The sequence below is a fragment of the Macaca nemestrina genome, chromosome 6, assembly GCF_043159975.1.
Source record: "Macaca nemestrina isolate mMacNem1 chromosome 6, mMacNem.hap1, whole genome shotgun sequence".
Taxonomy (NCBI): domain Eukaryota; kingdom Metazoa; phylum Chordata; class Mammalia; order Primates; family Cercopithecidae; genus Macaca; species Macaca nemestrina.
The window spans coordinates 119,726,792-119,753,660 of record NC_092130.1 but is presented as its reverse complement, the minus strand read 5'-3'; the positions used below and the strand labels follow the sequence as shown (position 1 = coordinate 119,753,660).

General features: G+C 38.3%; 1 protein-coding gene across 4 annotated transcripts in view; it reads left to right on the top strand.

Moving 5' to 3' along the window:
* The window catches only part of LOC105499396 (DEAD-box helicase 4), a 73,672-nt gene that overhangs the window by 38,605 nt on the left and 8,198 nt on the right, over nucleotides 1-26,869 (top strand). For 3 of the 4 annotated variants that reach the window (XM_011771942.3, XM_011771944.3, XM_011771943.2), the window contains 11 exons: nucleotides 2,001-2,102; nucleotides 3,342-3,422; nucleotides 4,199-4,246; nucleotides 7,945-7,992; nucleotides 8,095-8,142; nucleotides 8,380-8,522; nucleotides 9,162-9,314; nucleotides 10,492-10,646; nucleotides 13,133-13,262; nucleotides 15,562-15,728; nucleotides 21,419-21,564. In XM_011771942.3, coding sequence (XP_011770244.1) covers nucleotides 2,001-2,102; nucleotides 3,342-3,422; nucleotides 4,199-4,246; nucleotides 7,945-7,992; nucleotides 8,095-8,142; nucleotides 8,380-8,522; nucleotides 9,162-9,314; nucleotides 10,492-10,646; nucleotides 13,133-13,262; nucleotides 15,562-15,728; nucleotides 21,419-21,564 — 1,221 coding nt within the window. The remainder of the gene's footprint in view (nucleotides 1-2,000; nucleotides 2,103-3,341; nucleotides 3,423-4,198; nucleotides 4,247-7,944; nucleotides 7,993-8,094; nucleotides 8,143-8,379; nucleotides 8,523-9,161; nucleotides 9,315-10,491; nucleotides 10,647-13,132; nucleotides 13,263-15,561; nucleotides 15,729-21,418; nucleotides 21,565-26,869) is intronic. The other variant, XM_011771948.3, reaches the window with a different exon arrangement.

The window sequence follows — 26,869 nt, the reverse complement described above, 5'->3', positions numbered from 1 at the left end:
TAGAAGATCTGAAAGCCACTTACTCAGCTTGATTTAATATTTGTTTGGAATCATATACTCTAAAATTGTAAATCACATATTTTTCCAGCATATATGGAAAATATGTACAATTTGATCATCTTTTAAGGCCAAAAATATGCCATGGATATATCATCAGTCATGTTCTCTTATTAAAATAAAAGTAGAAATCAATAAGTCTAACCTTCATGATTTGGAAACTGAATTTCTTAGTTTATGAATAACAGTTCATATGGAAATCCTGAAATATTTAGAATTTAATAACAGTAAGAACAGAACACAGGAAAACTCTGAGGATATAGCTAAAGCAGCTGCCTCTTAGAGGAAATTTTATAGCCTTAAATGCATCAGAGGAAGGATAAAATGTAAAACTTGCTAATATAGGAAATCTAGTAGGACAGCTTTGTAGGAAGACGACTAGATTGAAAATAGTTTAAATATTTCTTTTCTCAGAAAAAATGAGTTAAGTGTTCAAGCTAAGTAGTTAGAAGGAAGAAAACTCAGAAATAAAAAAGGTAATAGACGTAAGTGAAATAGAAACAGATACAATAGAGTGTTCAGCAGTAAAAGTGAATGAAGTAGTTTCATACATCAACAAAGTTGGATAAAAGGAAAAAGACGTGGGGCCAGGCACAGTGGCTCACGCCTGTAATCCCAGCACTTTGGGAGGCCGAGGTGGGCAGATCACCTGAGGTCAAGAGATCGACACCATCCTGGCTAACATGGTGAAACCCCGTCTCTACTAAAAATACAAAAATTAGCTGGGTATGGTGGTGCATGCCTGTAATCCCAGCTACTCGGGAGGCCGAGACAGGATGAATTGCTTGAACTCTAGAGGCAGAGGTTGCAGTGAGCCGAGATCATGCCACTGCACTCCAGCCTGGGTGACAGAGTGAGACTTAGTCTCAAAAAAAAAAAAAAAAAAGAGATGTGGAAGAAGAATATGTTTTAGTTCCATTACATAAAACTCTAACATAATGCTAATATGTTGCTTAAGGCTATGTATGTAACTGATGAAATTAAGAGCAAGGAAATGAAAAACTTCAGGATATTGGCTGGTTGGATGTTAGTTGGAAGGAGTGCTCAGGGAGAAGAGAAGCAGAGGGCAAAAGAAAAACACAGGCTGCAAATATATTGGAAACATTTTAGTCTTAAGCTGGGCAGTGGAGATAAGCTTTCATTTTATTATATTTTTAATTTATATATGTGTTATATGTTCTTTTACTTTCATGAAAATAACTTATACCTTTACAGAAAAGTTTCCAGAAAATAAATTTTTTGAAGAGTTTTGTTTCATTTTTAAATAGGTTTTAAAATACGTATACTCTAATACTCAGAAATAGCATATATAGAATTTCTCTTTATTCATCATTCTCTTTAGGTGTAAATAGTTGCAAGTTTACAAACTGAACAGTCTCTATTTCCTGCCCAGTTGGCACTTTGGTTTTGCATTAATCTGGTTCTGCCCTATGAGCCTGCCCTATGTGCAATTAAATTTTACTTGAACTGTTTCTACTAATCTTTTGGTATTCAATTCATTTAAAAATTGTTTGTACCTGGAAATCAGACTTTATATGCATCTGCATGTCTGTGCCTTGAGTAAGATGTTTACTATATTCTATATGGAGCAGATAGAAGTCTAGGATTTATTTAATTCTTTTGTGTATTGTGGCAATCCAGTTAATGGTGCAGTTTTGGTGACTTTTAACGTGTTAATTCAAGTGCCACTTTTTCCTTTAGGTGATTTTTAGACTCGATTCTCAAAGCAAGCAATGAGGTTTTAAAAAATTGTAGCCATATCTATTTATATTAGTAAAGTTGAACACTTATAGGTCAAAATGTCATTTCTTTTTGATAACAATGCCTTAAAATACTTGTTTAAAGTTACTGAATTATTCAAGGCTTAAATTAAATTTGACCATGTCCCCAAGATTTCTTTGTTGTTGTTTTGTGTTGTTCTTGTGTGTGTTTTAATATTATAGGCTATCGAGATGGAAATAATTCAGAAGCTTCAGGGCCATCCAGAAGAGGTGGAAGAGGTAGTTTCCGAGGTTGCCGTGGAGGATTTGGTCTAGGAAGCCCAAGTTAGTAGTGGATTTGCAAATGATGTGCTTCATCTGTTAAAAAGAAAATGATTTAAAAGAATACGTATCAAAGAAGGTTGTTATGAGGATTATATGAGAATAGCTTAGCTTAGTGACTAATACACATTAATCACCCACATTATCTATAACATTATTATTATTATTATTTTGTTGTTGTTGAGACAGAGTCTCGCTTTGTCGCCCAGACTGGAGTGCAGTGGCCGGATCTCAGCTCACTGCAAGCTCCGCCTCCCGGGTTCACGCCATTCTCCTGCCTCAGCCTCCCGAATAGCTGGGACTACAGACGCCCGCCACCTCGCCCGGCTAGGTTTTTGTATTTTTTAGTAGAGACGGGGTTTCACCGTGTTAGCCAGGATGGTCTCGATCTCCTGACCTTGTGATCCGCCCGTCTCGGCCTCCCAAAGTGCTGGGATTACAGGCTTGAGCCACCGCGCCCGGCCATATAACATTATTTTTTGGACAGATTTAATTGCATATTGGTTAGGTTGAAATACATGAATTTAAAAAATAAGTTTGAGTGACTCAATTCTTTAATATTACATACTATTCATTGTTTTAGAGCTTTGATAATATGGCTGACCTTATAAACAGGTGACTTTCTATGTGGCTCTACCTCCCCCCATACCTTCTTTCACCAATGTGACTTTCTACCTTAAATTTTTTCAGCCATCATTTTTCAGAGATAAGGTACTGACTTCAGAGGTCACTGCTGGAATGTATGTGCCTCTAAACAGAGGAGGACAGATTACAAACATAAATTTGTAATAATGATTTAATAGATGTGTAGCAGATTAGAGAATTGTCACTTTGACAGAAGTTTAGGGATTTTGAAGGGTACTGTGCAGGACTGGTAAGGTTTGATTTGGCAACAGTGGGGGCAAGGGATGCTACTTTGAAGAATAAGTAGTGAAATGATGCAATGTGAAGTTTCTCAGGCAGTTTCTAGAGATTTAACTTGATTGTATCATATTTTGGCATAATACTGGCCCTAATTTATGAAATATTTTAAATACATTTTGAGGAAGTAGTTTGTCATTGAAGGACATTATTTGTAGAGAGTTCCTGTGCGCAGTACTTAGTTTAACCAGAATAGTATTTTTCTATTTTACCCTGCATCTTTTAACTTCTGATAGCATAACTTGATTTTTTTCTGTTTACTGAACGATTAAAAAACTTCTTCAAAGTAATATAATCTAATTTTACTTTCTGCAAATCAAGATAATGACTTAGACCCAGACGAATGTATGCAGCGCACTGGTGGCCTTTTTGGTTCTAGGAGACCAGCATTAAGTGGCACAGGTGAGAAATAAAACTTATTACTGAATATTAATTATTGATATATGTTTTTAGCACTAGGATTAGTAAACCTAATATATATGTTAAAGTATATTAGTTTGGCTTATGATTGTCTCTGCTTTTAGATCTATAGGTAAAAATATGTGGACAATTTTGTCTCCCTTATAAAATTTGTGCAATGTGGATTATTTATTCTGTGTTATCTACCAGTTAATTTGAGATGTGAATTATTAACTAGAGGAATAAAGGATTCTGAGTTACGGGAAAATGATTTGTGTGATTTGAGGTGAAAACGAAAACACAGTTGATGAAAAATGTTCAAATGAGGTTAAGGTTAACGTTTAAACCTAGAGGCCAGGCCTGGTGGCTCATGCCTGTAATCCTAGCAGTTTGGGAGGCCGAGGCAGGTGGATCTCTTGAGGCCAGGAGTTCGAGACCAGCCTGGCCAACATGGCAAAACCCCATCTCTACTAAAAATACAAACATTAGCTGGGCATGGTGGTATGTACCTGTAGTTCCAGCTACTCAGGTGCCTAAGGCACGAGAATTGGTTGAACCCAGGAGATGGAGGTTGCAGCGAGCCAAGATCGTGCCACTGCACTCCTCCAAAAAAAAAAAAAAAAAAAAAAAATTAGTTAAATCTAGAATTAAGAGATTGATGGGTTAAAGGACCGGAATTCCTAAATAATAACTTCATTGAATAGAAATAACCACATGGTTTGTGTGCTTGAGTAGCAACTGTGTGTTGTCTAAATATTTTGCAAAACAATGCCTTACAGGTAATGGTGATACTTCTCAAAGCAGAAGTGGCAGTGGAAGTGAACGAGGTAAGTTCTTATTTTGTTTACCTGAAAGAAGTTAAAATCATTGTATTCCAAATTTAATTTTTTTCTGTACTTCACTGGTTGGAAACTAATTTTTGAAGTTAAAGGTAACTTACTGCTTTTATACACTGTGAGGAGCATAAATTTACACAGCCTGTTTTAGATAGTTCTTTAATACTCTCCAGGTTATTGCCTCTCTGATCCAGCAATTCCATTATAGGAATTATATACTATAGATGTATTTGCAAATACATGTACAAGGATGTTCACTGAAATGTTATTTATAATAAGTAAAAACTGAAAATCACCTTAAATTCATAAATAAAACACTGTTTAAGTCCGGGTACGGTAGCTCATGACTGTAATTCTAGCACTTTGGGAGGCCTTAGGTGGGTGGATCAGAAGGTCAAGATATCGAGACCATCCTGGCCAACATGGTGAAACCCCCATCTCTACTAAAAATACAAAACTTAGCTGGGTATGGTGGCGCACGCCTGTAGTCCCAGCTACTCAGGAGGCTAAGGCAGGACAATTGCTTGAACCTGGGAGGTGGAGGTTGCAGTAAGCTGAGATGACACCACTGCACTCCAGCCTGGTGACAGAGCGAGACTGCATCTCAAAATAAAAAACAACTGTTTAGTAAAATAATAATCATGAAATGGGATGCTGTGTGGAAGTTAAAGACTGAGATATAATATGTACAAATCCTTATTAAAACTGTCATGCACGTCCATGTGAAGAGACCACCAAACAGGCTTTGTGTGAGCAACATGGCTGTTTATTTCACCTGGGTGCAGGCGGGCTGAGTCCGAAAAGAGAGTCAGTGAAGTGAGATAAGGGTGGGGCCATTTTATAGGATTTGGGTAGGTAAAGGAAAATTACAGTCAAGGGGGCGTTCTCTGGCGGGCAGGAGTGGGGGTCACAAGGTGCTCAGTGGGGGAGCTTTTTGAGCCAGGATGAGCCAGGAAAAGGAATTTCACAAGATAATATCATCGCTTAAGGCAAGGACCGGCCATTTTCACTTCTTTTGTGGTAGAATGTCATCCGTTAAGGCGAGGCAGGGCATTTGCACTTCTTTTGTGATTCTTAGTTACTTCAGGCCACCTGGGCATATACGTGCAAGTCACGGGGGATGCGATGGCTTGGCTTGGGCTCAGAGGCCTGACAAAAACCATATGCTTTTTCTTACAGAATACTTATGTGATTTGATCTGAAGGATAAAGTTAGCTCAATATATAATTTTTTACTCTTAAAGTTTTTTCTTTTATCTTTTTTTTTTTGTTTTTTGAGACAGAGTCTCACTCTGTCACCCAGGCTGGAGTGCAGTGGCACGATCTCTGCTCACTGCAACCTCCGCCTTCCGGGTTCAAGCCATTCTCCTACCTCAGCCTCCCTAGTAGCTGGATTACAGACATCTGCCACCACACCTGGCTAATTTTTGTATTTTTAGTAGAGATGGGCTTTCACCTTTGCCAGGCTGGTCTCAAACTCCTGACCTCAGGTGATCTGCCCGCCTCGGCCTCCCAAAGTGCCAGGATTACAGGCATGAGCCACTGCACCCAACCTTAAAGTTTTTTCAAAGTATAAATACTTCAGTGTCATATAAAAGTTTAAATGCTCTCCAGACTAGTAAATTGGTGAAGCTTGCTTGATGTATTTGAAGATTCTCAGTAATTATTATTAATCTGAGAGTATTCAGAGTGACATTCCCCCAACCCATGCTGATTCTTAGATTCTTCAATATAGAAAAAGTTTATGAAAGACTAGCTAAACCAAATCTTCTACAAATATTCGCAGCTTATATGAAGGAGGATTTCAAGACCTGTGGACATACAAGATAAGGAAATGAGAGTTCATGTAGAAAAAGTGTTATATCTAATTAGCTCTTGAATCTAATGCAGTCATAGTACCTAAAAGTGGCACAACAGATTACTCGTTATCTAAAAATCAGAAAGGTAGTATGTAGAAAGGAGTTAACAGGCCTGATTGTTCATCAAAAATTCATCAGTAAATGAAATTGAAAATCTTACTTAAAAGGCTGCTCCTTGGCTAGTGTATATTAGTTAGGGTTCTCTATAGAGACAGACCAAAAGGAAGGAGGGAGGGAGGAAATGGATGGATGGATAGATGGATGAGAAGGAACAAATTAGAGGCATTGGCTCATGAGATTATGGAGGCTGAGAAAGTCCTATGATAGGCTGTCTGCAAGCTAAGAACCAGGGAAACCGGTAGTGTTGTTCAGTTCAAGTCCAAAGGAACCAGTAAAGTTTTTTTTTTTTTTCTTTAAATTCTAGGGGACATGTGCACAACATGCAGGTTTGTCACATAGGTATACATGTGCCATGTTGGTGTGCTGCACCCATCAACTCATCATTTACGTTAGGTATTTCTCCTAACGCTATCCCTGCCCCTGTCCCCCACCTTCCAACAGATTCTGGTGTGCAATATTCCCTTCCTCGTGTCCATGTGTTCTCATTGTTCAGCTCCCACTTATGAGTGAGAACATGTGGTGTTTGGTTTTCTGTCCTTGTGATAGTTTGCTGAGAATGGTGAGAACCAGGGAAGCTGATGGTGTAACTCTCAGTTCAAGGCCAAAGACCTGAGAACCTCTTGGTGGGGCAGAGCCAGAGGGCGGGGGATTGCTGGTGTAAGTCCTAGAGTCCAAAGGCCAGAGAACCTGGAGTTCTGATGTCCAAGGGCAAGAGAAGAAGGGTATCCCAGCTGCAGAAGAGAGAGAAAATTTGCCTTTCCTCTGCCTTTTTGTTCTACCTGGCCCCCAGCCTATTGGATGGTGTCTGCCCACGTTGGATGAGGGTCGATCTTACTCTGTCCACTGATACAAATGCCAGTCTCTTCTAAAACACCTTCACAGACATACCCAGAAAGAATGCATCAGCTACCTGGGTATCCCTTAATCTGATCAAACTGACACCACAAATTAACCATCACAGCTAGCATCTGAAAACTTGGATTTGGGACGGGTTCCCAATACCCTAATAGGTAAGAGCAACTCATTGTGCCTAAACCATTTGTGCATTGTGGTTTTTGCTGAATATTTGCTTTCCTTCTGGGAGTCTGGAATTTGGTATGTGCCAGGCAGAAGGTGAGTACATTATTAGCCCCTAATAAAAACCCTGGGTACTAAGTCTCTAATGAGCTTCTGAGTCTCTAATACTCTTCTCTGGTAGAGTTTACATGTGTTGTCACAGCTCATTGCTGGGAGAACTAAGCACATCCTGTGTAACTGCAGTAGAAGACACTTGGAAACTTGTGCCTGGTTTTCTCTGGGTCTATGCACCTTTTTTTTCTGCTGATTGTACTCCCTATTTTTTCACTAATAAATGATAAGTATGACTGTATTGAGTCTGGTGAGTCCTCCTAGCAATTATTGAACTGGGGATGGTCTTGGGGACACCCCCCAACACAGGTTCTTTTAGAAAATACATTCCTTTGCTGATTAGGAAAGAAATATAACAGCTTAAACAAAATGTAGTGATATGTAATAGTCTCATCTACATAAAATAATTTTGAATACTACAGAAACTAAAAAGGTACAAGATTCTATTTAATTGTCTCAACTATTTGTAAGAAGGGAATTTAAAGTTTTTTAGAACTTGTTCTCTTTGAAGACAAGCAACGAAAATAAAGATGTGCACAACCTTGCATCTTGACCAATTGTCACTTATGAATTTGTTTAACAGGTGGTTACAAAGGTTTAAATGAAGAAGTAATAACAGGCTCTGGAAAGAGTAAGTTTTCCTGAAACAAGGTATTTAATTTTTGTAGTGAGAGTTCTTTTACCCTTCAATTTTAAAAAAAATGTATATCTTTTTTATTTGATCCTCTTTAAGATTCTTGGAAGTCAGAAGCAGAAGGAGGAGAAAGTAGTGATACTCAAGGTATATTAACGTTTATGTGACTCACATGGGAGTATATTGTGTTTTAATAAAAATGCTTAAGTATTTTACTTAAAAACAAAGTTATCTTTTAAAAATTTGAGCAGTGAAAACTTTAAAGGTAAGCAGTGGGAAGTTCCACAGTATTTAAAATTTGATCTTGTCAATTTTTGTCTGTTTTCTCTTATATTTTCTTTTAGTCTCTGTAACGTACGTTATGTTTTTAATTTAAATTCCAAGGACCAAAAGTGACCTACATACCGCCGCCTCCACCTGAGGATGAGGACTCCATCTTTGCACATTATCAGACAGGCATAAACTTTGATAAATACGACACTATTCTTGTGGAAGTGTCTGGACATGATGCACCACCAGCCATTCTGGTCAGTGAATTAATTGTTTCTGTATTGGCTGTGTAGCGAACTTTACTTTTAAAATACATTATATAGTTTGTAAAGCTGATATCAACACACAAATTTCACCTCTCATATCTAAGGTCTTAGGTTGGAAATTTAGAGTGATGTCTTACCATCTACAATAGAATTAATTGCTATGTCAAAAGAGAGTAATAGATTTCATCCCTACTCCCTATACCAGGATGAGAATTTTATTTAAACTTCCTTAATATAATACTTTTCCTGGTGATTCAAGATGTTTCCCCAAGATTGTGAGAAAGTGTGTCTTAGGGCAGTGATTTTTCTGAGAGGGGGAGCCCTCTGTCTCCTATTGATAATCATACTTAGAACAAGCCATTACTAGCAGAATTCTTCATATCTCATAGGTTTTAAGGGGGCAGGATAAATGTTTTAAAACCACCATTTGTGGGGAATAAATACTTTCTGATTCTGTCAAATCATAATATACAGGCTTTGAATATTTGAGTGGGGGCATGTTACTAAAGTCACTTTAGTATATAAAGTAGAATTAAACAGAACTTGGAAAGTAGCTTGAATGAAATATGCTTATAAATGATCTGCATATGATATATAGAATGTAATCACTGCTTTTTTTTAAATTTTCAGACTTTTGAAGAAGCTAATCTCTGTCAGACACTGAATAACAACATTGCTAAAGCTGGTTATACTAAGCTTACTCCTGTGCAAAAATACAGTATTCCTATCATACTTGCAGGACGAGATTTGATGGCTTGTGCTCAAACAGGGTCTGGGAAGACTGTAAGTCTTCCCCACATGTCCAAACTGTTAGGTTTTTTGAGCTTTGGTTCTTCCTTAGTAACTTGGTTTCTTCTTTTGAGTAGAAGGTTTGTAGATGGTTTCAGTGACCTGTCATAAGTATTGATGGTTTTGCTTCTGATTTTTATTAGGATTTGTGTACTTCTAAAGAAAGAATTCTGAACTATTTCTAGGGTAGTGTTGCAGTCCATAGATGTTTAATCTTTTCTGTGTGCAGCTCTTTCTGAAGCATGGTAGTATCTAAAACAAAGTGTCTGAAAGTCGAAGCAGAGATCATAAAACAGTGAGAGAGGGAGAAAGTAATTTCTGTATTATAGCTGGTACACTCTTGAAGTCAAAAGATAAAGAATGAGAAACAGTTACATGCATTGTGCATGATTCCTTAGTATTCAGTGACCTCAGGTTATGCTAATTATAAAAGAAGTCTGATGAGACCAGGTTGGTTTTAGGACTAATCTGGGAAATTTGTGTGTTAATTACGACTCCATGAGATGAGACTCTTATTTCTATGATCATAGAGTCCATGAGGTCATACTATTTTAGTCTTAATAAGCCTTCATAGTAGAATTGTAAGGAAATATAGGTATTATATAACAGCTGATGAGAGTGTTACATATGGTATTGGAGGTGAAGTTTAGCAAGTGTCTTATTTGCTTAAATGAGAAAACTCTAGCACAAAATTTCTGTTGCCAGATGTAACTTCAGTAAGGGTAATGTGTTCAGTAATACAAATGATGATTTCTAAGTTTTTGCTCTGTAGACCACTTTTGTCATCCATTCTGAATGATGATTTTATGACCTCAAAAGGACTACTTAGAGTAATTGTTCACTGTAATGATTTGCAGCAATTACATTTATTATTTTCCTCTATAAATAGGCTAATGTTGTTGATCTGTTTAGAATTCATGGGTATGCTTTTAAAAATACACTGAAAAAATTTGATAGGGTAGATTAGTTTTACCAAATTTTATATTGTATAATAGCATAAAGACCTAAATGTTAAGAACACATTGAAATGAAATTTGTTTTCATTTTTCATCTTAAATTTCCCAGTAGGATGGAAGTAGAGTCTAAAGGCTATAAGGACAAGAGGATTAGCTTTCCATAGGGATAAAAGTGATGTGCTATAAGTTTGTAAAGTAGGCAACTTAACTTCTAGGCGGCTTTTCTCCTCCCAATTTTGGCTCATATGATGCACGATGGAATAACTGCCAGTCGTTTTAAAGAGTTGCAGGAACCAGAGTGTATTATTGTAGCACCAACTCGAGAATTGGTCAACCAGATTTATTTGGAAGCCAGAAAATTTTCTTTTGGGTAAGTACATCAGAATGCTACTCACAAAATAGTTTTCTCTTTAGAGATTTTTTTCCCCTCACTTTTGGAAGAACTCAGTAATAATGCACTCATGTAATTTTTAGCATTACTTAAAGTATACTTTTTTATTATCTTGTTTATGGAATCCTTTTTATTTTTAAAAAGAAACATGCTTATTAAAAATTAGGTTAATAGGTTGGACTTGGTGGCTCATGACTATAATCCCAGTGCTTTGTGAGGCCCAGGCAGGAGGACTGCTTGAGGCCAGGAGATCGAGACCAGCCAGGGTAACATGGTGAGACCCCGTCTCTACAAAAAATAAAATAACTAGCCAGCACGTGGTAATGCACACCTGTTGTCCTAGGAGCTTAGGAGGTTGAGGTAGGAGGATTGTTTGAGTCCAGGAGTTTGAGGCTGCAGTGAACTGTGATTCCACCACCACACTCAGCAAGACGCTGTCTCTAAAAAAGTAGAATTTTAATTTAAAAAACAGATAATACTAGAAGTAGAAAATAGTGAACATACTGGTATTATTTCTTGGTAGTTTTTAATGTATATTTAAAAATGAACTCAGGGTATTCTAATAATTTCCTATTCTTTTACATAAAACTTTATAATACAGAAAATGCTTATTGCATAATGAGAACTGATTTTTAATGACTTTTAAATTGCCCATGTGCATACATTTTATTTCTCTATTCTGGGATATTTAGGTTCTTTCTAACTTGGGGCTATTGTAAACAGAATTGCAATGTATATCTTGCTACATAGTTTTTCTGTTTTGGCTGGATATGATGGCTTATACCTGTAATCCTAGCACTTTGGGAGGCCAAAATACAAAAATTAGCCAGGTGTAGTGGTGCACCCCTGTAGTCCCAGCTACTCGGGAGCCTGAGAGACGGGAGAATTACCCGAGCCTGGGAGGTCGAGGCTACAGTGAGCTGTGATTGCGCCATTGCCCTCCAGCCTAGATGACAGACCTTGACTTAAAAAAAAAAAAGAAAAAGTTTTCTATTTTAAGTATTTTCTTAGAATAGAGTTTTATCAGTTTTAATGTTAAAGAGCAGGAACTTATTTTAAAGCTTGCAATTAATGTGTATTTGTGCCTGCAGTGTATCAGAAGTCCAATTTCAGTATACCTTTTGCCAACATTTAGTTATTGCTGTCTGACAAACTCCCTTAAAACATAATAGTTGCTTTCAATAATAAACATTTACTGTCTCACCATTTGGGGGGCTTAGGAATTGGGGAACAGCTTGGCTTAGCTGGGCCCTTCTGCGTTAAGAGTTTCTTATGAGATTGTAGGCAAGATGTCAACCAATCCTGGTTGACAAGATTGTCAACCAGACAAGATGTCAAGCCAGTCATCTGAGGGCTTCACTGGATCTCTCCATAGGGATGCATGATTAAATGGCACTGACTTCCCCTAGATTGAGTGATCAGTAAGAAGAAAGAGGTGGCTGTAATAGCTTTTATGAAATAGTCCCAGAAGTCACACATTGTCATTCTGCCACATTGTAAGAAGCAAGCCACTAAGTTTGACCCCACTCAGGAGTGGCTATTATAATTGGAACTAGTGCAAAATTGAAAGTGCAGGTCCTTTGTTGTAAAATTATTACAAATTTCAGGGCAGCGACAGCAGAGCGTTAAATGAAGCACAAGGTTCTTCTAAACTTGGAACTCTGTGTGACTGGACAGGTTGCACACTCATGAGGCTAGCCTTGCCCACACTGAAGGGGAAAGGTAGAATCCATATTTGAAGGAAGGAATATATTGAAGAATTTGTATATGTATGTTAAAACCACCACAGGTGATTTTATTTTTTTTCCATGCTTGTCAAAATCACTTTAATATCAAACCTGATAGATCTTTTGGAAAAACATGTGGATTGCTTATTTCAATGTTTATATCTTGCTAATCCTCATGTACCATGTTGCTTTCAGGCTTTTAAATCAAGTAAAAGGTCTCGGAAATCACCACTAAATAACTTACTCATGTAATGAAGTACCACCTGTTCCCCCAAAAGTATTGTAATTTTTAAAAAATCAAGTAAAATATCACATTTTTTTTTGTTTTTTTTAGGTGGAGACTCGCTGTGTTGCCCAGGCTGGAGTAGAGTGGCAGGATCTCCGCTCACTGCAACCTCTGCATCCTGGGTTCAAGCGATTCTCCTGCCTCAGCCACTGAGTAGCTGGGATTACAGGCACATGCTACCATGCTTGGCCAATTTTTTGCATTTTTAGTAGAGACTGGATTTCACCATGTTGGCCAGGCTGGTCTCCAACTCCTGACCTCAGGTGATCTGCCTGCCTTGGCCTCCCAAAGTACTGGGATTACAGGCATGAGTCACTGCACCCAGCCATAATTTAATATTTTTTTAGATAGTTGAACGTTTTTTCTTTCTGGATTTTGTTTTATATCTTGTTAGAAACAGATGCCTAATTTTTAAATAACTAGAAAGTAACATTTAGTTTTCTTGTTAATAGGACTTGTGTAAGAGCTGTTGTTATATACGGGGGAACCCAGCTGGGGCATTCAATTCGACAAATAGTACAAGGCTGTAATATATTATGTGCTACTCCTGGAAGACTGATGGATATCATAGGCAAAGAAAAGGTACGCCATATAGGAATAACGAAGTTGTGAGATTGATCCTTTTTTTTTGGTATGGGAAAAGGAAAGAATGAGGTAAAGACAGATGTATTTACTAGAGCACCATTTATGTGTTAGCCTCCATCACATTCATTGAATGCATTCTTTTTTTTTTTTTTTTTTTTGAGACGGAGTCTCGCTCTGTCGCCCAGGCTGGAGTGCAGTGGCCGGATCTCAGCTCACTGCAAGCTCCGCCTCCCGGGTTCATGCCATTCTCCTGCCTCAGCCTCCCGAGTAGCTGGGACTACAGGTGCCCGCCACCTTGCCCAGCTAGTTTTTTGTATTTTTAGTGGAGACGGGTTTCACCGTGTTAGCCAGGATGGTCTCGATCTCCCGAGTTCGTGATCCGCCCGCCTCGGCCTCCCAGAGTGCTGGGATTACAGGCGTGAGCCACCGCGCCCGGCCTGAATGCATTCTTATATAATTCTCAAGATAATCGCAACAGGGAATAGTGTTTTCTAATTTATACTCGGGAAAACAAACTCATTGAGATTATGTAATTTATTTTTAAAATCCCTCAGTTAGCTCTAGTAAGTATAGAGCTAATGTTAGAATCTGGGTCTGGTTCCAGAATCCATATTCTATGTCCCACTACGCTGGGGGAAAAATGTAGTTAATAACTTTTTATCTGGTTTCATACATGTCTTGGGGAAATATGTTTTTCTCATGTAAGAAACCCTTTGTGGCATCAATAATTCTGTCTCCTGTGTAAGCATGGGAATGATATTAACCAGGATTGTTAATTTTCTAAATCTTTAAAAAGATTTTAGGGCCATGTACTTATTTAGGAATTCATATACCATATTTTTACATCTCTAAATCAGTACTTTCAGTTCACCTTAATGAACCAGATACACTTTTAAAAATCTCTTTAAAGGGTCCTTCTGAGTTAAGAGTCTTTTCTTTTTTTTTTTTTCTGAGACAGAGTCTTGCTCAGTCACCCAGGCTGGAGTGCAGTGGCGCGATCTCAGCTCACTGCAAGCTCTATCTCCCGGGTTCACGCCATTCTCCTGCCTCAGCCTCCGGAGTAACTGGGACTACAGGTGCCTGCCACCATGCCTGGCTAATTTTTTTTGTATTTTTAGTAGAGACAGGGTTTCACCATGTTAGCCAGGATGGTCTCGATCTCCTGACCTTGTGATCCACCTGCCTCAGCCTCCCAAAGTGCTGGGATTGCAGGCATGAGCCACTGCGCCTGGCCGCGTTAAGAGTCTTTTTAATCCCTCTGGGTTACTCAAAAAAATGTTATTTCTGCATAAACACGCATTTCTTAGTATACTTATTAAAAGGACCCAGAGATGTCTACCTTACTTTCTTGCTAACTTCTTCATAGTGGTACCAAAATCACTTTGCAAGTGTGTTCTTCTGTCTATAGTAAAAGATGTTCATGTGAAGGTAAGAGGTTCCTGATTGTTCCCGAGTGATTAGAGGATGGATAATTTACTAAGGATTTAAAGATGTTAGAAAAAATTTTACCAGTTAGAAGATATTTGAATATGTCATGCTGTTAGGATATTTTCTTTCTTACATTAGAGTCTAACTTTATGAGATACTATAATCCAGATCTGTATTGTCCAATACAGTAACCACTAGCCACATGTAACAATTTAAGAATGATAAAATTAAAAATTCAGTTCCACAGTCACAGTAGCCACGTTTCAAGTGCTTAATAGCTAGCTACTTTTGGCTAATGACTGACATGTTAAACAGTGCAGATAGGCTGGGTGCGGTGGCTCACACCTGTAATCCCAGCACTTTGGGAAGCTGAGACGGGAATATCACGAGGTCGGGAGATAGAGACCATCCTGGTTAACACGGTGAAACCCTGTCTCTACTAAAAATACAAACAAAAAAAATTAGCCGAGCATGGTGGGAGGCTGAGGCAGGAGAATCACTTGAACCCGGGAGGCAGAGGTTGCAGTGAGCTGAGCTTGTGCCACTGTACTCCAGCCTGGGCAACAGAGCAAGACTCTGTCTCAAAAAAAAAAAGGTGCAGTTAATAGAACTTTTAAGTAATTGTAGAAAGTTTTATTGCACAGTGTTGATCTAGACGTTTGGTTTCTTTTAGACTTAATTTTAAAAATCCTTTATAACAGAAAATTGAACTGAAATATACAGTAATATCTAAGCATAACAATTCTCATTTTATACACCGATTTCTAGTCTTTGTTCTTCACAGTATTTTAACAGTTGAAATTGTGGAGAATAGTTTAATATAAACTAATATGCATTTTCTCTTTTACCTTTGAAAATATCCTTAAAGATTGGTCTCAAACAGATCAAATATTTAGTTTTGGATGAAGCTGATCGCATGTTGGATATGGGTTTTGGTCCAGAAATGAAGAAGTTAATTTCTTGCCCAGGAATGCCATCAAAGGAACAGCGCCAAACCCTTATGTTCAGTGCAACTTTTCCAGAGGAAATTCAAAGGTTAAGTTTTTTTCTTAAAAATAATTTGGTTATATACATACTTTTATCAAAGTGGAAGCAATGTGAATATCCTATTTTTAGAGATTTGTCTTTAAGATTTTAATATAGGTAGTTTAAAAAGTAGATGTATTTCTAAAATGTTTACCACATTTTCCATTGTTTCTTACCTTTATTCCTGGCTTTATGTTAACATCACATTTTATTTAAGAAGTGTGTGTGTGTGTGTGTGTGTGTGTGTGTGTGTGTGTGTTGCATAGAATGCAGCTAGGGTTTAATAAGTGCTTACTAAATGAAGTTATTTTTATTATTATGCCTTCTTTTCAAACCTAAATGTATAGGATTTGGGAGAACTGAGGCTTTGGTAGAAAATTCATATACCAATTATTGGCAGATATTTGAAGATCATGTTATATACCATGTGGTCTAGTGAATTCAGAGATTAGGGTGACACATCCCTACTGGAATGGTGACTCTTTTTCCTGCCAGCCCCTTGTCTCAAGGAGCCAGAAGTGCCCATGCAACAACAGAAGCTTATACAGATGGTCCTGTGGTTCAACGTATGATTTTATGATTTTTCAACTTTATAATGGTTTATCGTAGGTATTAATTACATTTTTGACTTAAGATATTTTGGACTTACAATAGGTTTATCAGGATGTTAACCCTGTTGTAAGTGGGGAACTATCTGTAATTCAGCAGGACTCTTGCTATTTTCTCTAGTGGAACTGTTTTCTCTTTGGGAACCAAGACCTCAAAACCTATAGAACGTAAAGTTGGTGGACAAGAAGGGATGGGAAGCATAGATTTCCCAAGTGGGTCATTGAGAGTGATGGTAGGTGGGCCTGTATTGCTTGCTTTCCTGGATTCCCAGACTCATGCACCATATATGGATATTTGATTTGAAGAATTACTGTGTTGTGTTGGATAATGCCCTCTCTTCATAAAGAGTTGCCTCCAAACTGGCCCTTGAACTTTTTTTTCTGCAGACAGTTCCAATGTTCTCTCAGGTTGGCAGTTTCTGAGTGATGCGGTATATATTATCTGTGAATCCTATGGTTATGGGCCTGTCCCAATGCCTCTTTTGCTTTAAAGTTGGTCCCCTGGTTTGATAGAATGTTACATGGGATCCTGTGCTAGTATATCAAACATTCCCAAGCCCTTTAATAGTGGTGCTGGCTATTGATCTATTTGTTATATGGTAAATCTTTGTGTAAAGTTAGGAAGAGTTCTTTATTGAAGGAAAATAGAACTCATAAGACAGCATTAGGTCAATTGGCAGGATATTTTTCTTTCTTAGTGATACACAAAACAATCATTTCTTAACAGTTGAATAGTATTTCCTTTCCTTTCCTTTCCTTTCCTTTCCTTTCTCCTTTCCTTTCTCCTTTGCTTTCTCCTTTGCTTTCTCCTTTGCTTTCTCCTTTCCTTTCTCCTTTCCTTTCTCCTTTCCTTTTTCCTTTCCTTTTTCCTTTCCTTTCTTTCTTTTTTTTTTTTTTTTTTCATTTGAGACGAAGTCTTGCTCAGTTGCCCAGGCTGGAGTGAAATGGTGCAGTCTCGGCTCACTGAAACCTCCATCTCCTGGGCTCAAGCGATTCTCCTGCCTCAGCCACCCGAGTAGCTGGGATTACAGGTGCCTGCCACCATGCCTGGTTAATTTTTTTTTTTTTTTTTTTTTGTATTTTTAGTAGAGATGGAGTTTCACCATGTTGGCCAGGCTGGTCTCGGAATCCTGACCTCAGGTGATCTGCCCGTCTCGGCCTCCCAAAGTGCTGGGATTAACAGGCATGAGCCACCGCACCCTGCCCTGGATAGTATTTTCAATTGGAGATGAGATATTTGCATTCCCACCATTTTCTTTGGTAACTATCTAATTAGCAGCCTGACTCTTTTTAGATTTACCCTGAAATGGGAAAGTATTTGTATGTTGACCACCCAAAATGGCAAACGTGTACTACTGTCAGTAATACTTGTTGAGGATCTTTTGTGAATCATATTTGATTATAAGCTTTGGGGATATATGTTAAACAAAATAAGCTCCTATCTGACCTTGGGTTGTTTACATTCTTTGCTTCCTGACTCTTCCTCAATTGCTTCATTGTCTACTCTTAAATGATACCAGTTGCCCATCATTCTGTGCAGTCCTTTTCTCATTCTGCATATTCCCTGAGTTATGGTATATCCGTCCCCTTGGCTTCTAGTTATACCTGTAACTCTGCCATGGCTTCTAGTTATACCTGTAACTCTCCCAGATTTCTTCCCTGTATTCCTAATCTCTCTCTGTAGCCCCAGACTTTTTTTTTTTTTTTTTTTTTTTTTGAGACAGAGTTTCGCTCTTGTTGTCCAGGCTAGAGTACAATGGCACAATCTCAGCTCACTACAACCACCGCCTCCAGGGTTCAAGTGATTCTGCCTCAGCCTCCCCAGTGGCTGGGATTATAGGCATGTACCACCACATCTGGCTAATTTTTTATTTTTAGTAGAGATGAGGTTTCTCCGTGTTGGTCAGGCTGGTCTTGAACTCCTGACCTCAGGTGATCCGCCCGCCTTGGCCTCCCAAAGTGCTGAGATTGTAAGTGTGAGCCACCACACCCGGCCCATACTTTCAAATTTAACTTCTTGGGGTGTTTTTTCTCTCAGATGAATAACTAGTAACTCACATTCATGTCCAAAATAGAATGCAATTTTTCTTCAGCTCCCTTTTTCCAGTTTTCTTTATTCTGGTTATTGGCATCGTGATCTTTTGAAGCCAGAAATTTTTGAATCATGGTGATTCTTCTCTCACAGTCTTTTAACTCCGCTTTTAAAAATACTCAACTTGGGCCAGGCGCGGTAGCTCATTCCTATAATCCCAGCACTTTGGGGAGGCTAAGGTGGGAGGAGCATTGGAGCCTAGAAGTTCAGGCCCAGCCTGGGCAACATAGTGAGACCCTGTCTATGTAAAAAAAAATTAATTAGCTGGGTGTGGTGACATGCACCGGTAGGTTCAGCTACTCAGGAGGCTAAAGTGGGAGGATGTCTTGAGCCCGGGAAGTTGAGGCTGCAGTGACCCATGGTTGTGCCACTATACTCTGGCCTGGGCAACAGAGTAAGACCCTGTCTCAGTACAACGTGGCAGTGATATTAGGGTTCTCCAGAAGGACAGAACCAATAATATATATATATAGATATAAAAGGAAGTTTATTAGGGAAAATTGGCTCACACAATCACAAGGTAAAGTCCCATGATAGGCTATCTGCAAGCTGCAGAAGAGAGAAACCAGCAGTGGCTTAGTCCAAGTCTGAAAGCCTCAAAACCAAGGAAGCTGATAGATCCCCCAAGAAGCCGCTGGTGCAAGTCCCAGAGTTCAAAGTCTGAAGAACCTGGAGTATGATGTCCAAGGGCAAGAGGAGCAGAAGCAAGCATCCAGCATGGGAAGAAGAAAGAGAGCCGGAAGACTCAGCAAGCAAAGTTACCCCACCTTCTTCTGCCTACGTCGTTGTAACTGCGCCGGTAGCCAACTGGGTGGTGTCCACCCACATTTAGGGTGGGCTTTCTTCTCCCAGTCTACCAACTGAAATGTCAGTCTCCTCTGGTAGCACCCTCAGAGACACATCCAGAAACAGTTTTTCACTGACCATCTAGGCATCCCTCAATCCAGTCAAGTTGACACCCAGTATTAACCATTACAGCAGTAATCTCTAAAATATTTCATATCTGTTAGCTTCTTCTCTATTTCCCACCTTAATTTAGGTCCTTATCGGTTTTGCCCTGCTCACTGGAAGTGGCTTTTTAACCTGTCTCCCTGCTTCTAGTGTCACTTCTGCATTAGTGGCAATGCCAAAATAAAGTCTGATTGTTTTAGACATTTATTTAAAATAAACCTTCCCATATCTTTCCATCTTCATAGACTGATTTTTAAACTCTTTAACACATGACAATCTCAGGCTTACCTGCTACTTTCTTACCTGGAGTCGTGTGTTTCTAGTCTACTAGAGCTATTTCCTCTTGGCTGAGAAAGCTGAATTTTACTTTTCTCATTATTTGTGCTTGTTTCTTCTTTCCTTCTGCATAGAATGCCTTTCCCCAATCGTTAGTGTTCCACATTCTTGCCTGCTGCTTCCCTAGATGAAGCTTCAAACCTGAAGACCTTTTTTTTTTTTTTTTTTTTTTCCGAGATACGGTCTCACTCTTGTTGCTCAGGCTGGAGTTCAGAGGCACAATCATGGTTCACTGCCACCTCGACCTCCCTGACTGAAGCCATCCTAGGCCCACCTCAGCCTTCTGGGTAGCTGGGACTACAGGTGTGCGCATACGTACCTGGCTAATTTTTTATTTTTTGTAGATTTGAGGTTTCACCATGTTGGCCAGAATGGTCTCAAACTCCTGGACTCAAGTGATCCACACGCCTTGGCCTTCCAAAGTGCTAGGATTATAGGCATGAGCCACTGTGCCCCGCCTCAAACTTGAGGCTTTTTCTAAATCATTTCATCCATTTCCTGCCAGTGTATCTTGTGAAAAAAACTATTTAAGTCACTTTGTACATTTCTTGGAACATAGTGTTCAGTAAACATTATTCTAACACTAAAATTGTAAGTTTTTAAATATATCTTTCCTACTTGATGTGATGACCTCATAGGCTAATGTTCATCTTTCTACTCCCAGTACCTTGTACACATGACACAAAACACTCTGTAGTTTTAGTGAATGAAAAGAATGATGGAGAATTTCAGATGATTTTAACTTTTGTGCCTGGGTGAGAGAGTGACTCTAAAAGAAGGCAAAAAAAAAACTTTGCTTTTATGATAAGAGATGAAGTAAGGAGAAAGAAGAAGCAGTGATTTATTAAGATTCTGGATATGCTGAATTTGAGCTATTTTCATGAAGGAGCCAGCTGGTAAATAAGGGACTGCTACATAGGAGGGAGAAGCATTGAAGAGAGATTTGAACCTCCCCATTTATCCCTAAAAACTCATCTTTCTCATTAGCAACTTTGTCCACTCCCCCATGTTTCTATGTGATCTAAAGCAAGACTTCTCAGTTGCATGCTGATAGTGAGTTAACTATGTGTCAAGATATTGATACCCTTAACCTTTGGGGCAGGCACACCTATCCTGATTTCACTGTGTCCCTGGGCCTTTCATCCTGTCTCACTTGTTTTGCCCAATTGTGCCTTGCAAATACTACTTTCTATGTGTGTCATGACATAGAGAGCACTTACCTAAGATCTGGTTTGCTTGAAATCATTCATTTGAAGTAGAGTAATTTAATAGTTAATATTTTCAGAAAACAACTAATAATAGCATACATAAAAACAATGAGTGGAGAACAGAATTTGTGCCTTAGGCTTACATTTCAGTTTTTACTAAAAAATAATTCCTGCTTATTGCAGTTTATTTGTTTTAGTTCATGCTTTTTTTAAGTGTTATACACATATTTTATATAGTTTTGCGTGGATAGCAAATCCACTTGTAATTACCATATACATACTGTGACAAACTTTTTCTCTAGTAGTTACATATTTTGCAAAATCCTAATATTTTATACTGATCTTTCAAAATAGTACTTGGGTGATATAAGTAACCAACCATCTTATAGCTGTCGTAATCTGCTGTCTGATTAATATTGAGATAACACCTACAGGAATTCAGTGGATATTATGGATACTAATGGAGAAGAGGATAAGTTAAAGAATAATTTTTTGTTTTTCAAGGTTGGCTGCAGAGTTTTTAAAGTCGAATTATCTGTTTGTTGCTGTTGGACAAGTGGGTGGAGCATGTAGAGATGTTCAGCAGACCGTTCTCCAAGTTGGCCAGTTCTCAAAAAGAGAAAAACTTGTTGAAATTCTACGAAACATAGGTATCTTATGTTGATACATTTTTTGTCATGGTTTTTTTTAATGAGTAATTTTAAAAAATCACTAAAGAATTGTTTGGTCTGACTTTTAATAAGTTTGTTTGAATTCCCTCTCCCTCTAAAGCTCTTTTATAAAAAATTTTATGATTCAGTTTTCTGGGTAAATTATATAAAAATACAGGCCTTTCTCCACCATTAAGTTTGAAAATAGGAAGGATTTGAGACTGCGTTTTAACTATTCCACCAGAAGTATATCTATTTTTTGTTTTAGGAAACTAGAAAGGCTTAGTAGTGACACATGTTTACATCACACTATTACTCCATCAAAAGCAGATTGTTTTTCTGTTTCTGGTTCCTAGTTCTTGCTTCCTAAGGCTTCCCAAATTCATAGATTTGAATAACTTTTTAGCTAAAAGGGGCTTAAGATCTAGTTGTCTTCCTTCGCAATATCTGTGGGAATTTTTTTTTCTCCTCTACTCCCCCAATCAATTTTTAATTTTATTTTATTATTTTTTTAGAGACATGGTCTCACTTTGTTGCCTGGCCTGAAATAATTGTGTAGTCATAGTTCATGGCAGCCTCAAACTCCTGGCCTCAAGCAATCCTCCCACCTCAGCTTCCCAAGTAGCTAGGACTATAGGCATGCACCACCATGCCTGGCTAATTCTTTATTATTTTTTTGTAGAGATAGAGGTCTCACTGTTGACCAGGCTGGTCTTGAACTGTTGGCCTCGATCCTCCTACCTTGTCCTCCCAAAGTGCTGAGGTTACAGCCATGAGCCACTTTACTCACCCCAATTTTACTTTTTATTATTTTTATTTTTTTGAGGCGGAGCCTTCCTTTATTGCCAGGGCTGGAGTGCAGTAGCATGACCACGGCTCATTGCAGCCTCAAGCTCCCAGGCTTAAGCAGTTCTCCCACGTCAGTCTCCTGAGTAGCTGAGACTACAAGCATGCACCACCATGCCCAGCCAGTTTTTTAGTTTTTGTAGACATGGGGTTTTTACCATGTTGCCCAGGCTGGTTTTGAACTCCTGGGCTCAAGTGATCCACTCACACTGGCCTTCCAAAGTGCTGGAATTACAGGCGTAAGCTGCCATTCCTGGCCCAATTTTTATTTTTGAAGTCTTGTTTTTTTAGTTTGGTTGTTTAAGATAGCCTTATTTTGAGACTGGAAACAAAAATTTTAAATATGTTCATTTTAATACCTTCTGATTACCTCACAGGCTAGATCTACTTATATGTTATACTTTCCCCATCCACACCCTCCATTTTAGTACTTGCGTTTCAGCTTGAATGTCAGTGTTGAGACAGAGGAGTGTGAAGGTGGCTCATCTTTTAATTTCCAATAATGAGCAAGAAGAAAAAATGGAAAGGTGACTTTAAAAGCACTTACAGGCTTCTAGTCTTTAGTTTGTGCTGAGTTTTATAAAAACTTTTAAAAACCAAATACTCATCTTAAGTTTGAGAAATTTTATTGGTTGGCTTCATCAAGTGTTTCATAATATACACTGATAGCATATAAAAATAATAATAGCTATGGGCCACATACCATTCTAATTATTGTACTTGTGTTAGCTCATTTAATTCCCAAAACAACCTTATGAAGTAGATTTTGTCATTATCCCCATTTTAGGGATGAAGAAACAAATATAGAGAGGTCAAGTAACTAGCCCACCATAAGTCGATGCTGCTAATGCAGAAGAGATGAACACTACATGGTTTGCTGAAGTTAGAATGTATTTCTAATATAGGCACCTTAAGATTTTTTTTTTTTTCCTGAGATGGAGTCTCGCTCTGTCGCCCAGGCTGGAGTGCAGTAGCATGATCTCAGCTCACTGCAACCTCCGCCTCCCAGGTTCAAGCGATTCTCCTGCCTCAGCCTCCCGAGTAGCTGGGACTAGAGAGGCACCCACCACCATGCCCGGCTAATTTTTTTGTATTTTTAGTAGAGATAAGGTTTCACCGTGTTAGCCAGGATGGTCTTGATCTCCTGACCTCGTGATCTGCCCACCTCGGCCTTCCAGAGTGCTGGGATTACAGGCATGAGCCACTGCGCCCGGCCAAGATTTTTTAATATATGAGTTTGTGGGATAAAGTTTATTTTGCAAATAATCCAAAAGGAGAGTTTTTCAGAAGTACTGGTTTGCCCTTGAGAAGAGATCAATGTATTATATATGAGCACTATTGATATACTTCTGTATTATTTAAGCTGTGAAATATTTTTTTGGTTTAGTGTTCATAGTTGATAACTTTTTAACTTTGCATGTAATATCCATCCAGTATATCCTCAAATTATACAAATTTTTGTTCATATAATTTATCTCTTTTTCTACTCTTTCACTTAATTATGCTATTTTTTTCCTTTTTCCTTTAAATATATAGGTTTATTTTAGAGTAGTATAGCCAAACTGCCTTTTTCATAATTTTAAGTCAACATGGATCAAAGAATTTATTGAGCTCTTTAGTTACCAAAGGAACCAGTAAGATGTTACAGCTAGTCAAAAGGAGAATTCAAAAAATACATGTATGTTTAGGCCAAGCTTGTCCAACCCACAGCCCACAGGCCATATGCAGCCCAGGATAGCTTTGAATGTGGTTCAATGCAAATTCATAACCTTTCTTAAAACATGATGAGTTTTTTTGTTTGTTTGTTTGTTTGTTTTGTTGTTTTTTTAGCTCATCAGCTATCAGTAGTGTTAGCATATTTTATGTGTGACCCAAGACAATTCTCCTAATGTGGCCCAGGGAAGCCAAAAGATTGGACACCCCTGGTTTAGGCAATTAGGAATGCTAAAATTAACTTAGAGATAGATGTAAAACTGGTCATTATTCAAATGCAATAATCAATTACATTTCAGGGGAAAACTTTATTTGCATTTTTACTGAGAATCATTGGCATTGCTGTCAATTGCAACAGTTATGAAAAAGACTATAGAAGGCACAAAGAGTGTGCTAGACAGTGATCTTTTTTGCTTACTTCAAATTCTTCCATAATGTTTTCTGACAGCCTATATCTACCTCATGACCATAATAATCTCAGAGAGAGTCTTGATGACAAGAAGTTTGGTCTTATGTTTGGCTTGCTTATTGGCATGGGTGCAGCAAGATTGTTCATTAACAATAAATAGGCCTCCTTCAGTTTGTTTTTGCAAATCTAGAGCCGTACAGTATTGACTTTTACTAAAGTCACAAAATTAACTTTTGTCTGGAAGTTTTCATAAGGAATGTCAGATTGAACTTTAAAAATCCTTGATTATTTGCTATCTAAGGGATAGGAAACTAAGTCTCGGAAACTCTCTCTACTAGGTTTCACCTGCAGTAGGTATACATTGGAGTGAATCTCACTCTACTAAAGGTCCCCCATATTTCCTGTGGTTCATGTCCTGTCAGGAAGTGTATGGCTTTCCTTAAAATCTCCAAGACTGGGCCGTGTAAGACAAGCACCAGGCCAGCTTATATGGGAGGTCTTCGTAGGCACTGATTCCATAGGGAAAGCCAACCTTTATTCCTTAAAAAAAGTATCTGGTTGTACCTACTATGCCGTTTTCAAATATGAAATCCAGGTGAGATGTCAGTCGCACAGGTAACTTGTCCACTTATATCTTGGTTAAAGGAGGCAGACAGATTCTTATTTAACTGTTGCAGATAACTACCATGAAAAGTAAGGAGACTTAGTTAAGAAATCTGAATTTGGGTTGGGATGGGGTGTCAGTGAGATGCAAGGTCAGATACAATTTTAGAATGTTTGATTTTAGTTTACAAAAGCAGTCTACTAAAATGTGTAGATGACAGCTAGCTTAAGAGGACAAAAAGCTTCTTCATATATCCAGAAAATAGAATATTAAAATAATATTAACAGTATTGCCAACACATGACCACAGAGAGATTTTCTCCATCAGCTCATTCAGTCCTTAGGTAATTCTTACTTCATTGTATATGTTAGGGATCAGCTTGCATGATTCTGTCTGTTTCTAGAAGGACTAGTCCTGGAAATCTCACTCAGTCCAGTGATAGGGTCTAAAAGTTGTCAAAGCAGTCAACTTTAGAACCTTCTACCCAAGACTGTTCTTTGAAGTATTAATAGTTCTTCACAAGGCTTGGAGTCTCTCCTTTAGGACATAGACTCTGATCTATATAGCTTACAGCGCAGCCTTTGGGCAAGCATCTAAAGAAGACAAAAGCTGTCTGAAGATGACAGATTTAATGATCATGGTAAATTTGTTACCGGTAATTGTTAAATATCAAGGGTCTGAGGAGGGTTCATAATAAGAATAATGCTACTGATAAAATTTTTTCTATGACATGCAAAATAAAGGTAATAAAGCCATTCAAAAAAATACTAGGCAAAACATCTGATTAAGCCTATTTTCAAAGAAGAAACCTATTTATGAAAATGGGCAGATGTAATTTTTCATATCAAGAATATAAAGTAAATAGACCTAGTAGTATAATTATGAAAATTGTTTTTACCTCACAGACCTCTTTAGAGGATCTTGGAGACTCTGGGAAAGACTTACTTTGTCATGAAGTGTCAGTTTGTTCCAGAACATTGAAAAAGCACAATGAAAGACAAAATGGGAACTGAGTTCACCTGTAGATGTAGAAATAGGGTCCAGACATTTATATTTTTACAGAATGCCATGTGTAAGTCTGACGTACATCCCTAGTGAAGAACCACTGGAGAAGATGCTAGATTCAAGTTAGGAAAGAAGGTTATAGACGTTTTAAAAAGTGAAATTATAATGGGCAGCGCTGTACTGTTGGCATCAGGCAGCGTACCTTCAGGACTTTGATAAAGATAGGGAAACTCCATAGAGTTACTTTATAGAATTTTGAACAGTGTTTCTCCTGAGGGTAAAAACATACTTTGGATGGTGAGGGAATTTACAAATCATGAGGGACTCCCATAAAGCATACATTAAAAAAAAAAAAAAAAATACAGGCCGAATATCCCTTATCCAAAATGGTTGAGACCAGAAGTGTTTCAGATTTTTTTTTTTTTTTTGGAGATGGAGTTTCACTCTTGTCTCTCAGGTTAGAGTGCGACTGCGTTATCTTGGCTCACAGCAACCTCCACCTCCTGGGTTGAAGCGATTCTCCTGCCTCAGCTTCCTGAGTAGCTGGGATTTCAGGCACCTGCCATCACGGGTTTCACCACGTTGGCTAGGCTGATCTCGAACTCCTGACCTCAGGTGATCCACCTGCCTTGGCCTCTCAAAGTGCTGGAATTACAGGTGTGAGCCACCACACCTGGCCATGTTTCAGATTTTTTTTTTTTATTAACTTTTGGAATATTTGCAGTATG